The sequence below is a fragment of the Momordica charantia genome (assembly GCF_013281855.1).
Source record: "Momordica charantia cultivar OHB3-1 chromosome 3 unlocalized genomic scaffold, Mcharantia_2.0 BLBB01000003.1, whole genome shotgun sequence".
In the NCBI taxonomy this organism is placed as follows: domain Eukaryota; kingdom Viridiplantae; phylum Streptophyta; class Magnoliopsida; order Cucurbitales; family Cucurbitaceae; genus Momordica; species Momordica charantia.
The window spans coordinates 8,909,875-8,925,120 of NW_028275161.1; the positions used below are offsets into that span (position 1 = coordinate 8,909,875).

The 15,246-nt window shown below is 46.1% G+C and overlaps 1 protein-coding gene across 1 annotated transcript; it reads right to left on the reverse strand.

The window, feature by feature from the left end:
* Positions 1-3,057: 3,057 nt before the first annotated feature.
* LOC148212306 (uncharacterized) lies at positions 3,058-7,767 on the reverse strand. The gene is made up of 6 exons (XM_088122180.1): positions 7,756-7,767; positions 7,006-7,382; positions 6,734-6,927; positions 6,323-6,622; positions 4,213-6,263; positions 3,058-4,134 (listed from the first exon to the last, which is right to left on the reverse strand). Exons 1-6 carry the CDS (start codon positions 7,765-7,767, stop codon positions 3,058-3,060), a joined length of 4,011 nt encoding a protein of 1,336 aa, XP_087978306.1.
* Between the last annotated feature and the right edge of the window lie 7,479 nt (positions 7,768-15,246).

Consider the following 15,246-nt stretch of genomic DNA (forward strand, 5'->3'; position numbering starts at 1 on the left):
GTGGACCAGCTCTTAGCGACCCATACTGTCAAAGCTTCCAGTCGGTACTACCTTTCAGCTCGGCGGGACGTAGGTCAGCTGATCAGGAACCCCTCCTCTAACAAAAATTCGAAGGAGTGTTGGTTTCTCGTCTCTGGCGAGTGGCTTCTGAGGGACGGAGGGGGTGAGCCGACCTGCCAAGTCCCAGTAGAGTTCGGGGACGTAGGTGAGTGTCTTAGGCGCGAGCTAGGGGGTGTGTTTTTTTGTCTTCTTAACTTGAGCGAGCTCGTTGCTAACGTCGGCTTGTTTTGCAGCTCTTCCATCCCCCGTTCCGAGGATCAACAACAAGTCTTGGGAGATCATCAAACGAGCCCAAGGTCGGAGACTAAAGTACGCGCTGTGGGGTGAAGCACTCGTCTCAAACTCCCACCTCTTCTCCAGCGGCCTCAGTCCTCACGATCAACCAGACGAGCTCAAGAAGCTCCCCAAACCTCGGCAACGCAGCTCGCAGAAACGCAAAGCTTCTGAAGGTAACTTCTTCTCGGCACCTCAACTCATTCAATGGAAGTCTCTGAATTAACCTCGTCTTCTTTGCAGGAATGGCTTCCAAATTCCTCGCACTCAACAGTACAAAGCGGCAGCGGGCCTCGGCCTCGGTTGCTCCGCCGGCGCCCCCCCAAGTTCATCATCGCACAAGCAGCGCCGACGTCCCGGCTCCAGGGCTGGCCAACTTGGCGAAGCTTCAGGCCCTCCAAGCTCAGCCCCTACAGACTGTCGCTGGGGGTGAGGGATCGTCCACCCCTCTGGTGAGGAAGAAGCGAGCGAGGGATACGCTTCCCTCTGAGGAGGTCAAGTCCCGATCTCCGCCTCCCCCCATCGTGGTCGACTCAGAGGAGGGGTCACTACATGGTCGGGGTCATGGCGCCGAGCTCCCACTCCTTTTCAGGCTCGCTTTCTCCCGCCTCAGTATTCACGAGGTTGCGACGAAAGTGAGGTCCTCGAGCTCTCACTTGGCGGAACGAGCTATTCAGGCACCCGAGGACGCTGCGGAGGCGGTGAGAAAGACCACAGCTCTTGCTGCGGAGGTAAGCTCGTGCCTACTATTCGCTCCTTTTTCTTTCTCTTTTCCGATCTAACCTTGAACTTTTGCAGCTACATTATCACGCTTGCCTCTCGGCCTCGATGATGAGCTTGGAGCTCGGCGGACGGGACTTGAAGGAGGAGGAGACGAATGCCTTCTATGAGCGGAGAATCTCTGAGCTCTATGCCGAGGTTAAAAAGGCGCGAGCTGAAAAAGAGGTCGAGGCCGATAGGTCGAAAGCCTTGATAGCCCAAGCACGCACCGACCTGAAGAATAATGCCCGGGGCCGAGCCGAGATCGCAGAGAAGGGCTGGAATGAGGCTTGACAGAACTTGGCGAGCTGGGCCTACTTGGAGAAGAGAATCAAAGAATTCCCCGAGTTCGACGGCTTAGCTCGCGATATGGCAAACAAGGGCTTCTACTACGCCATCAACAGGCTCGACACTGCCTGCTCGGAGGACGCCATCGTCGCCGTCGAGCAAGAATACGAGTCCATCTGGGTGGAGCGACCTGCTGAGGCCGATAAAGAGGTTGAGGTTGTTGGTGCCGAGGCGGGGTCGAGCAAGCCCATCGACCCTCCCAGGAGTAGATCGTCTCGGCCTTCTGTTGCCTCTCGCTTTTCCTCTCTCTCTTTTTTTTAAATCAAATTTGTACTGAGCCGAGGCATATATACCTCGGCTCTCCATTAAACTTTAGTCTAAATGAAATGACGTTGTTTTGCTTAGATCCGAGTAATTCTTTCCGAGGTCCTTATACTTGTTGAAATTTAATTAAACCTTAATAATACCTCGGCTCTTCATCAAACTTTAAATTCAATGAAAACAAACTTCGTCCGAACTTGAGTTGTTCTCTTCGAGGTCCCTATACTTAGAAAAATTTAATTAAACTTCAATTTCAGTTTTGGCCTCGTTGTTTGAGTTTCTCAAATCTTAGTAATTTCTTACTTACACAACGGCTTACGAGCCAAACATTTCAGCTCGGCGGTGTGCATTTGGGATAACCAGGTCCTTACGAGCTGACCATTGCTTCGCGCGTTTGTATTATTGTAGGTCGTTTAGCATAGGTTATACCACGTAGTCTTCCTTGGCCCCCATTTGACGTAGCTCGGTAGTAGTAGGCGACGTTAACGGATAAAGTCAAATTTTGCACAAGTCATTGGAGATCAGCTTTCATTAATGAATGAAATTTTTACACGTCGGATGACACGCATTTCACTGATAATAAACTCGCAAATGCTCGGCATTCCATGGGTGAGGGAGTTGTCTCCCGTTTAGGTCGGACAGTAAATACGCTCCAGGTCGGAGTATTTTTAAGATTTTGTACGGGCCTTCCCAGTTCGGCTCGAGTGCTCCGACATGTTGCATTACCTTCTTGAGGACGAGGTCACCAGGCTTGAATGCTCTGACTTTTACTCTAGTGTTGTAGTACAGAGCCATACGGTTCTGATATTCTGCTAGCCGAAGCTGGGAGTGAGATCTTTTCTTCTCGAGGAGGTCAAGATTCACGAGTAGGGCTTCACTATTGGCTTGCTCGTCGAAATTCTCAACTTGGGGCATTGGCATGCCGACTTCCGCAGGGACAACAGCCTCCGACCCGAAGGCTAGGCCGTATGGCGTCTCACCAGTAGATCGGCAGGGTGTAGTTCGGTAGGACCACAATACCTCTTGTAACTCTTCTGCCCACCGACCTTTCAAAGACTCCAGCCTCGTCTTCAGACCACGCTTGATGATCTTGTTGATGGCTTTAACTTGCCCATTAGACTGCGGATGGGCAGACGACGAGTTGAGGTGACGTATGCCGAGCTGTTGATAGAATTGATTAAACCGGGCACCGTCAAACTGCTTTCCATTGTTAGTAATGATAGCGTTCCGTATACCGAATCGACATATTATGCTCTTCCATACAAAGCTGACGACCTTCGCCTCGGTAATAGACGCCAGAGGTTCCGCTTCCACCCACTTGGTGAAGTAATCTACAGCTACTATGGCGAATTTCAACTATCCCTTCCCCGTCGGTAGCAGGCCGATCAGATCTATCCCCCATAGAGCAAAAGGCCAAGGGCTTGAGATCGGCGTCAGCATTTCTGGAGGTTGCCTCAAAATGCTCGCGAAGCGTTGACATTTTTCGCATGTTTTGGCGAACTCCTTGGTGTCGCGCTCAATCGTCGGCCAGTAGTAGCCCTGGCAGACGACCTTCGCGGCCGTGGACCGAGCTCCTCCATGGTTTCCGCAAACCCCTTCATGAATCTCGCGCATGACATACCTCGCCTCTTCCGGGTCGAGGCATCGTAGTAATGGTAGGGAATATCCCCTCTTGAAGAGCTTGCCTTCTTGCATCAAGTAGTGAGGAGCTTGGCGTCGGAGTTTCCTGGCCTGGCTCGGATCGGCGGGGACAGAACCATTAACCAGGAAGTCCTTAATTGGGTCCATCCATGTAGGCTGAGCTAACTGGATCTCCATCACCTCAGGCTGCTCAATGGACGACTCAGCAAGTATTTCAACTGGAACCGTTCTTGGTAGATCGGTCTCGTATGCCGAGGCCAGGCGAGCCAGCGCGTCGGCGTTGGAGTTTTCGGACCTCGGCACCTGTCGAATCACATAGTCCTCAAACTGGGCGAGGAGCCCTCGGGCTTTGGCCAGATACCTCTCCATACGAGCTTCCTTTACCTGGTACTCCTCGGTAACCTGATTGACAATCAGCTGGGAGTTGTTGAGAATCAAAAGTCGCCTCACGCCCATCCTTCTGGCGACCTTTAGTCCATTTATCAATGCCTCGAACTCGGCTTCGTTGTTCGAAGCTCGGAAACCAAACCGGAGTGCGTACTCAAACCGAAGATCGCCGGGGCCGAGGAGCAGCATACCTGCCCCACAACCTTTTTCATTGGACGAACCATCCACATAGAGTGTCCACTGGTCACGGACATCGCCCCCTGGCCTGGGTGGGGTCATCTCGGCAACAAAGTCTGCGGCTGCCTGACCTTTCAACGTCGTTCTCGGCTCGAAGGCGATGTCGTGCTCACTTTGCTCTAGTGCCCATTTCATCAGGCGACCCGACGTTTCAGGCTTGTAGAAAATCTACCTCAAGGGGAAGTTTGTCAGAACAACTATTTTGTGTGCCAGGAAGTATGGTCGTAGGCGTCGCGCCGAGGTTACCAAGGCTAGGGCCAGCTTCTCAACATAGGGGTAACGAGCCTTGACCTCGGTCAATGATTTGCTCGTGTAGTAAACAGGGCTCTGCCGCCCTTCCGCCTCCCTGATAAGTACTGAGCTCACTGCATTCTCCGACACTGCTAGGTACAGGTAGAGTACATCGCCAGGCAGCGGCTTTGACAACAAGGGAGCCGAGTTGAGGTATTGCTTCAACTGCCGAAGTGCAACTTCGCAATCGTCGGTCCATTCGAACCGACCCTTTTTCCTTAGTATTTGGAAGAAAGGGTGGCATTTGTCCGTGGAGCGAGACACAAAGCGATTCAAGGCTGCCAGTCGGCCGTTCAACCTCTGCAGCTGTTTAACATTCCTCGGTGCTTCCATCTCGAGGACTGCCCTTATCTTGTCCGGATTTGCTTCAATTCCGCGTTCGTGGACCATGAACCAGAGGAACTTCCCCGACGAGACCCCAAAGTCACACTTGCTCGGGTTGAGCTTCATCTGATACTTTCGAAGCACGCCGAAGGGCTCTGCTAGGTCGGCTAAATGGGAGCTCGTCTGCTTACTTTTCACCAACATGTCGTCTACATACACCTCCATGTTGCGTTCGATCTGCTTGGCGAACATCATGTTGACCATCCGCTGGTAGGTCGCCTCGGCATTCTTCAGACCGAATGGCATGACATTGTAGCAATACAACCCTTGGTCGGTAACAAAGGCGGTATGCTCTTGGTCGGGCACATGCATCCGAATCTGATTGTACCCGGAGTATGCATCCATGAAAGAGAGGAGTTCATGCCCTACCGTTGCGTCGACGAGCTGATCTATCCGAGGCAGGGGAAAACTGTCTTTTGGACACGCCTTATTGAAGCTCGTGAAGTCAATGCAGACGCGCCATTTGCCGTTGGACTTTTTAACTAAAACTACGTTAGACAACCACGCGGGGTAATGAACCTCTCTTATGAATTTAGCTCGTAGCAACTGCTCGACTTCTTTACAAATTACATTACTTCGCTTGGCATCGACAGACCGACGCTTTTGCCTCACAGGCCTATATCTAGGATCTACATTAAGCCTATGCACCATTATACTTGGGTGTGTGCCCGACATGTCGTCATGAGACCATGCGAACACATCAGCATTTGCTTTCAGAAAACCGACGAGCTCTTCTCTCACCTCGGCCCCCAGTCTGCTGCCGATGCTGACCTGCTTTTCTGGCCCCAGCAAGGGGATAAGTTCTAGTTCTTCAGCTGGGGTGCCACGGCTCGGCTCTGGTTCGTCGGCACACGACTTGGGCGCGCTCGTGACCACCGCACAAGTGGTTGTTCCCTTTATCGCAGCGGCGTAGCATTCTCTGGACGTCTTCTGCTCACCCCGGACTGTCGCAACTCTGGCCGAGGTGGGATACTTCAAGACCTGGTGGTAAGTAGACGGGACTGCCCTGAGATCATGAATCAAGGGCCGACCAATTATGGCGTTGTACGCGGAGCTCCGATCTATCACAACAAATTCTGCGACTTTAGTTATTTGTTGATCTCTCTCGCCGATGGTAACAGGGAGCGAGACACATCCTTCCGCGCTCACCGACTCCCCTGCAAAGTCGACCAACGGCGTCGGGCTGAGCTTCAGGTGCTTCTTCTCCCACCCTAAGGCCGTGTAGGTCGAGAACGATAAGATGTTGGCCGACGCTCCACCGTCGATAAGAACTCTTCTCACCTTCATGTGATCTATGAGTGGGGCGATTACTAGGGCGTCATTATGGGGCATGTGCACTCCTTCACCGTCTTGGTCGTCAAATAAGATCGGCATCACAGGCTCCTTGGGGTACGTGGTACAGACCTCGTGTGCTGCTTCCCGAGCCAGAGCTTTTCTCTTCTGCCCCGACTGTCCCCCACACGGGCCTCCATGGATGGTATTTATAACGGCGGGACAATCTTCCTTCCGTCTCGGCGGGGGCGATTTCTCTCGCTTGTCCTCCTGAGCCGACCCCTCTGGCTCCGCCCTTTCGTGCCTACCGACGTATTTTTCAGATAACCCCTCCGGATCAGATCCTCGACCTGCTCCTTCAAGTGAAAACAGCGTGAGGTGTCGTGGCCATGATCCTTGTGGAATCGGCAGTAGAGTCGCTTGTCTCGTTTCCCTGGAGGTCGGCGGAGCTTTTCTGGGGTTGCGAAAAGCGCCTCCAGGTCGGTGTCTTCGGCCGCCGAGTAGATCTCCGCAATTGAGGCATTCAACGAAGTGAACTTGTCGAACTTCGGCCCTCGACGGTCTGAAGGGGCTTTCTCGTCTCGACGGCCTCTATTCTTACTATCGTCGGCCTGCCGAGACGAGCTCCAACCATCGTTGCGCTGCTTCTTGGGAGGAGGGGACCTTTGGTCTCGATCATTACCACGGTTGCTCCGTCGAGCTCCAATTGCTTTCCACAATTCCAAGTCGTTGATGTACTAGCGAGTTCTAGCGAGCATCTCGTTCAGGGAGGCCGGCGGTCGGCTTCCGAACTCTATCGTCAGGTTCCTGTCGTTCAAACCCGTGGTGAAGTACATCATGGCGATGTCATCAGTGCAACTTACCACTTTGACATGCTCGTCCATGAACCGAGCGATGTACTCCGTCAAGGACTCATTGTCCCGCTGTTTCACTGTTCCGAGGTGATAGGGTGGCAACTTCAGCAACTGCCGAGCTGAGAACTGGTTGATGAACAACCTTCTCAGCTGTTGATAACTGTCGATGGATCATGGCTTCAATTGTCGGTACCACAATCTTGCTGAGCCTTCCAAGGCTATTTGAAATGCTCGGCACTTCATGGCGTCGCTCGCGGCCAGGAAATCCATCTTCCCCTCGAACACCTCTACGTAGGAGATCGGATCTCCAGATCCGTCGTAAGAACTCATGACCGGAGCCTTGAACCTCGGTGGAATAGGTGCGTCCAGGATCGCTTGGGAGAAAGGCGGTTCCTCTTGCTCGGCCACGCGATGCGGGTCTACAGACCTGCACCGCCGTTTAAGATCTTCTATCTCCTTATGAAACTGATCCCGGAGGAGGTCTACTTCAGACAGAAATGAATGGTCCGCGTGGGAGGACCTCTCTTGAACGTCGACCACTGGGCTTTCCTCCTCATCGTCAACCAAATACTCCCGATCTTCGGGCGCCAGATGTTTGAGCCCGAAATCATTGAGCTCGGATACGATTTAGATCGGAATGCTCAGGACGAACTATGACCAACGGTCCCACACCTTCCCTGAACCCTTCTTGAGACCTGCAAAACAAAGTTAGCACTCCGACGAGCAAGTTAGTTCTAGTTCGAGCTAACTTACCGAGTCTACTTGGGATTGCGTACCTTGCATTTAAGGCAAAGGTTTATATTTATAGAAACTGGGCCGACAGGGGTTCTGACACACCCTAAAATCGCGGCATGTTGTCAGGCACGGAAGGGACACTGTTACGGGCTCTGTATCAGCTCAGCTCGGCACTATAGGTCCTACCCTGACTGCCGACCTGAGTATTTTGGAGCCGCTTTCTCCATTTCGCCCGCGCGTTTAACCTACTCACCTTTTCGATCATGACACATGGCAGGCCAGGATTCGCCTCCAACAAAGACAACAAAAAGAAAAAGGAGAATCATAACTGGGGAGTTGTAAATGCCTTATAATTCATACGTAGATACTAGGAGAATAGGAGGAGAATAGATCGAAATGAACGCACCATTGTGAAGCCTTGAACTTAGCTATTGAAAAACAATCCACTAAGGAACGACTTTTGCCCTCAAAGACTCTTTGATTCCTTTCGAATTATAGTTCAGAGATGAGAGCTTTAAAACCCTGAACCCATAAGAGATTAACTTTTGAAGGACCACGCAATCCATAAAGAAGCCGAATGATTACGTGGGGAATGTTCAAGTCCCAAATTTCCATGGACCTTTTGCATCTTTGACTTTCCTCTAAAGCGTATATTTTTCATTGAGGTACCTCCAAATCCATTATCTAAGAGGGCTTTGATTTGTTTTCCAAAATATGAAGGCCAAGACCGCCATTTTCAGTGGGGAGGGTTTTGTTTCAACTAACAAGATTGTAGACCATTATTTCCTTCATCTCGTTTCCATAGAATTTTTTTTCCTATGGAAAGGGCAACATTAGATGACATGACAAATAGGGAGACAAGTAGTAGAAAGGAAGAGAGGTTTGTTAAGGTTGCTTGCACCAAGGTAAGTGCAAGTCTCCCTCCCTTAGAGATGAAAGAATTCTTCCAAGATTGAAGCTCCCTTTTTAACTTTCTCAACCATCGGATTGCAGAAGGAACAAAAACGGTGTTTGCCACCTAAAGGAAGATCCAAGTATGTTTTTGGCTATGAACCCACCTTGCAACCAAAAATTGTTGCCAATGAATTCACCTCTTGTTCTTCCATATTAATGGTTTATATAGATGTACCAGATTAAAAGATTTGTAAGAGCCAGCTCCTTTGATGAAGGAAAAGGATGGTGTCATCCACAAGAAGATGGTGACTATCAATAGAATTTCCTCCCAATTCGAAACCTTTAACACATTCTTTTAGCAGCATGAGTGAAAATTTTGCTGAAAAAATCCATAATCATGATGAATTGGGAAGGAAGATAAAGATCTCCTTGACGAAGATCTTTAGAAGCAAGATTTTTACCTTTAGGCCGCCCGTTTATCATTTAAAAATTTGTTGATGTAGTACACCCTCTAATCCACATCCTCCATCTTTGACCAAACCCTTTGGCTATAGAATCTCATATAGAAAAAAAATCCCAATCAACTTTGCGAAAGGCTCTTTCTATGTTGAGTTCTATAACCACACCTTTGTTCTTCTTCCTCTTCCATTTATCTATGAACTCGTTTGCAATAAGGGATGCATCAAGAGTTTGATGACCCTCTATGAAGGCAGTTTTTATTTTTATTTTTTTTTAATTCGATGATGGTTTGAGGAAGAATCCTTTTGAGCCTTTCTGATAAAAGTCTCGCGATAATCTTATAAAGACGAGAAATGAGGCTGATGGGCCGAAAGTCATCATTGTATGTGCATCTATTTTCTTTGGTAGGAGACATATAAAGGTTTCATTTAAGCTTGCTTTGATGATACCATTCGTGAAAAAATCTTGAAACACCTTCCTGATATCGAGTTTATGGGTGTTCCAAAATTTTTTAAAGAACTCAACAGTGAAAGCATCCGGCTCGAGAGATTTGTTTGTTCCCCAATCTTAAACTACTTTCCACGCTTATTCGTATGTGAAAGGATTTTCAAGCTTTTCAACATGTGGATAGGTAATTGGGTCCCAATTAGAGGACGTGGAATAAATCTGGGGCCTTCCTTTTTTTTTATAACACGAAACGAGAAATTTTATTGATGTAATGAATAGGGAGAAGAAATAGAAAGAGATAACATAAAACAATATAACCTAACAACAAAGTAAAAAATTAAGCTACAAAACTCTAACTAATCCGGGAAAAAAAAAAAGAAAAAGCTTCCTAATTCAAGCAAATATCAACAAAATTATAACCCAAGAATGAATTGGACATAGAACACCATTGAGAGTCTCTTTGAGAAACTATATCGAAACTATATTGAATCGATTTGAAGCACAACTATGTTTGCTTTGAAAAATTGTTTGATTGCATTCCAACCAAATTTCTGAAGTGATAGCTTTGACTCCGTTTGAACCATAGTAGATGTGCTCTTGTGTATAAGAAAGGACCAATCAAGAGATTCAAAACATTGCCTTTGTCGAGACAGCTATGTAAGTGATTTAAGGAATGCACAACAAGATTGATTGAGTGAATTGGGGGTCATTACTGCACTGCTCAATTGTTGGGATAATTTCCTATTGTACAGATACTTTCCTTTATCTACATTATTTCCTTTGATACAAATGTTCTACTTAAGTCAATACAATCCAATGGCTCAACATGCTGAGCTTTACATCTGTAATCAATTCTCTCAAATTTTTCACTCCTTTGTAGTCATTTCAGAAAGTCCATGAAGAAGAAATCTTTTAAACAACCGAAACCAGTAGCTCAATGAGAAAGTACAATCATAAAAAAGGGATTCTGATCTTTTGAATCCGCAAGCAAAGGAAAGAAACTAAAGGCAAAATCTGGAAATAAGGGAGTTTTTTCGAAGAATATCTGCCGTGTTAAGAATTATATTTAGGAGAATCCAAATCAAAATGTTGATTATTTTAGAATTTTTTGTTTTTCTCAGTCTTGAAAAAACCTCTTTCAGCGCAAAGCAAGAGATGTTAAGACATACACCGAGAGATGAATATTATGCTTTAATGTTAATTAATTTACCGTCCAATTATGGCTTGTAATATATTCTGTACCACTGGTAATATATCACAATCATTGGCCTTAATTAGTGGGCTATGATTGTGCTGCTGCCTTCTTTGTATCACATGAATTCCTATAATACACCTTCTTCTTCTCTTTGGCATTATAAAGCCAAGAGCTGAATGTTATTGTGTACAATTTCCAAATCTTCTCTTGGTATCAGAGCCAGTAGCTCACGCTATACTCATTTCAATGGTCGTCATTGACGAAACACCCACATCAGGAAAAACCCTCGTTGGTGACTCATCCTCTGGAAAGCAAAACACGGAAAACCCCATTGTCCAAGCCAACCTCCAAACAACATTTAATACCCTCAATTTCAGCAACCTACTTAGTTCATCTCTGAACTTGAAATTGGATGAAGGAAATTACCTTATGTGGAAATCAACAATCCTCGCTCTTCTTAGAGGACAACGGCTTGATGGCTTCGTTCTTGGCACTAGAAGCAAACCAGCCGAATTTGTTTCGTCAGAAGAAGACCCGGCTATAATGATCCCAAATCCGGCATTTGAAGACTGGATAATCAAAGATCAATCACTACTTGGATGGTTGCTTAGTTCAATGCAACCCACTGTGGCAAGTTCTTTCTTAGAGTTAATCTCTGTATCTGAAGTTTGGAAAGGTGTAGAAGAATATTTTGGGAGTGTCAACACATCTCAAATCAACCAGTTGCGCTACACGCTACAACACACTAAGAAAGGAACAAAGAAGATGAGAGAGTTTTTGAATCAAATGAAACAAACTGCTGCAAATATGAATGTTGCAGGTGAACCTATATCAATTAAACAACTAATTTCTTATGTTGTTGCAGGACTTGAAGCTGAGTACCTCCCTATTACATGTCTAATTAGTGGAAGAAGTGATTGGACATGGCAAGAATTCTATGCCACTATGCTTGCATTCGAGTGCCAACTCGAACATCTCAAGCAAATATCAAGGACAGAACTATAGGAGAGGAAGAAACCAAAGCAACAGAGGTCATGGGTACAATCAAAATCGCGGAGGAAGAGGTCGTGGTCGATCAAATAACTCCAGCAAGCCCACTTGCCAAGTTTGCGGCAAATATGGGCACTCCGCATCTTACTGCTATCACCGATTTGACAAGGAATACATGGGATCAACCAATCATTCTAACAATGGAGGACACAACAAGGCGAATGCCTTTATCGCAACACCAGAAGTGGTGACCGATCCAATGTGGTATGCTGACTCTGGAGCTACAAACCATAGCACACCCGAATTGGCAAATTTGAGCCAACAAGATGAATATCATAGTAATGAATCTCTTGCTGTTGGTAATAGGAACTTGTTGAAAATCGAGCATGTCGGTAAATCATCTTTTATTTCAAATACAAATCCTGAAACTACTCTACACTTGCAAAATATTCTCCATGTACCTGATCTAACCAAAAATCTCTTGAACATTTCAAAATTAACTAGAGATAATCATGTGTTTGTTGAATTTCACTTTGATAAATGTCTTGTGAAGGACAAGGTAACCAAGAGGGTGTTGTTGGAAGGGAGCGTTGAAGATGGATTTTACCACCTAAAGCTGCCAACTAATAGACCTCTCCAAGTCACCACCCATATGCATCCAGAAGCAATCAACCCATCATGTTTTCTTTCTCATTCTCATGTCATTTATCCTAGTACCTTTATTTCTAAAGTTGAGACAGTCTTAGGAATATGGCATAGGCGTACGGGACATCCTTCCCATAAAATCCTTTGTCAAATCTTGCGTTCTTGTAATTCCAATTTAAGAATAAAAGAAAATTCATCTTTTTGTGATGCATGTCAACTTGGCAAATCTCATGCTCTTCCCTTCAAACTTTCTTCTTCACATGCTTCTAAACCATTAGAACTAGTTCATACAGACCTTTGGGGACCTTCACCCCAACAATCTAATGAAGGATATCGTTATTATATCTCCTTTCTTGATGACTATACTAGGTTCACTCACATATATCCCTTGAAACATAAAGGAGAGGCTGTCAAATTCTTTTTAGAATACAAGAAACTGGCTGAAAATCAATTTAACACAAAAATCAAAACTCTCGTGCTGATTGGGGAGGTGAATTTCGTTCTTTTGTTCCTTATCTCACCACCTTTGGAATTGCTTTTCAACATCCCTGTCCTCATACAAGTGCTCAAAATGGACGGATAGAAAGAAAACACCGACATATTGTAGAAATGGGCCTAACTTTGCTTGCTCAAGCTTCCATGCCCCTTTCCTTTTGGTGGTATGCTTTTTCTACTGCTGTACACCTTATTAATTATCTTCCTACTCCCGTCCTTAATAACAAATCACCATTTCAGCAAGCCTTTGGACAACAACCCGATTATAAATTTCTCAAGGTCTTTGGTACAGCTTGCTTTCCATGTTTGCGCCCTTACCAAGCCCACAAATTTCAATTTCACTCCCAAAAATGTGTGTTTCTTGGCTATAGTAATTCACACAAAGGTTATAAATGTCTAAGTCCAAATGGTCGCATCTATATCTCCCGCCATGTTGTCTTTCATGAGACTGAATACCCATTTGCCCATGGATTTCTCACATCCAAAGGAATACCACCTGCTACTTCAAACCCAACAATTATCTTCTTTCCCAATCTTCTCAACACATCAGATCCGACGCCTACCACACCCATTGTTCGCAGCAACCACCCAAGGGTAGACCCATCCGCCAATTCTCCCTCAGCAACACTCCCTATGGTGCCAACAACTTCACGGCAAGAATCAGGTATGCCTTCTTTACCATCCAATATTTCTCCACCAATTAATTTAACCTTACCCACCTGTTCTGATGTTGTTCCTATTCAACCCACACATGAACCAAATACTACCATATCACCCATCATACCACCCAACTCAAATCCACCACGTGCCCCCTCTTCCACCCACCCCATGCAAACCAGGAGCAAAAGTGGAATATTTAAACCAAAAACCTTCTCTGTCACTGCCACTGCAACTCCATTACCACCATGCTCGATTCCAACGGAACCCAGAACAGCAAAGATTGCATTACAATATCCTGAATGGAAATCTGCTATGGACAATGAATTTAAAGCTTTACAATCTAACAAAACTTGGAGTTTAGTTCCATTTCAGGAATCCATGCATGTTGTTGGCTGCAAATGGGTGTTCAAGACTAAATTAAATTCGGATGGGAGCGTTCAACGCCATAAGGGTTCCATCAGCAACTCGGCATTGACTTTAGTGAAACATTCAGTCTGGTATCCAAAGCATCCACCATTCGGATTATCTTGTCTACTGCTGTTCACTTTGGTTGGTCCATTCACCAACTTGATGTCAACAATGCCTTTCTTCATGGCTTTCTCCAAGAAGATGTTTATATGATTCAACCTGAAGGGTACATGAATCCTAAGTTTCCTAATCATGTGTGCAAATTACACAAGGCTATCTATGGTTTGAAACAAGCCCCACGAGCTTGGTATGATTGTCTCAAACACTTTCTTATTGGTTGGGGTTTTCGCAACTCTCAGGCGGACACATCTCTATTCTATTCTCATAGTGGCTTTGAGACATTCATCGTGCTTGTGTATGTTGATGACTTCTTGGTTACTGGCAGCAATGCGGGCTATATATCATCTTTCATCACTGCCTTGGGTGGACAATTCTCCCTCAAAGACTTGGGTTCCCTCCATTATTTTCTCGGCATTCAGTTCTCTAGCACCACGCATGGTCTATTTCTCAATCAAAGCAAGTATATTACAGAGATTCTTCATCAATTTAATCTTCAAAATCTCAAACCCAGCACCACTCCAGCCAATGTAAGTACATCACTCTCCGCATTCTAGGGGAACCACTTGAAAACCCTTCGGAATATCATCGAGCCATTGGTGCACTCCAATATCTCACTCAAACTCGATCGGATATCTCATTCATTGTCAATCGCCTGAGTCAATTCCTCAAGAGCCCAACAGATCAACATTGGCAGGCAGTTAAAAAGGTCCTTCGCTATCTTAAGGGCACGATTTACCATGGTTTGCTCCTTCGTCCAGGAAACACATTGAACATCATTGCCTACTGTGATGCTGATTGGGCATCTAATCCAGACGATCGTAGGTCCGTATCATTCTACTGCATATTTCTCGGTCCCTCTTTAGTATCTTGGTCATCCAAGCGACAATCCACCGTTTCTCGGTCTAGTACTGAAGCAGAATATCGCTCTCTTGCAAATGCTACAGTTGAAGTGCTTTGGATTTCCTCCCTACTCCGCAAACTTCGTCTCTTGCCTAACTCTTGCCCGTGGCCTGGTGTGACAACCAGAGTGCGATATCCCTTGCAAAAAATGCAGTATTTCATGCCCGCTCGAAACACATTGAACTTGATGTTCACTTCATTCGAGATAAGATTGCAAATAAGTGCATTGATGTTCGTTATGTACCCTCACGTGATCAGATAGCGGACTGCCTTACCAAGTCTCTTGCTGCTTCCCGCCTATGTGACATGCGCTCCAAACTCGGGATCATTCCATCACCCCTACGTTTGACGGGGGATGTTAAGACATACACCAAGAGATGAATATTCTGCTTTAATGTTAATTAATTTATCGTCCAATTATGGCTTGTAATATATTCTTTACAGCTGGTAATATATCACAATCATTGGCCTTAATTAGTGGGCTATGATTGTGCTGCTGCCTTCTTTGTATCACATGAATTCCTATAATAC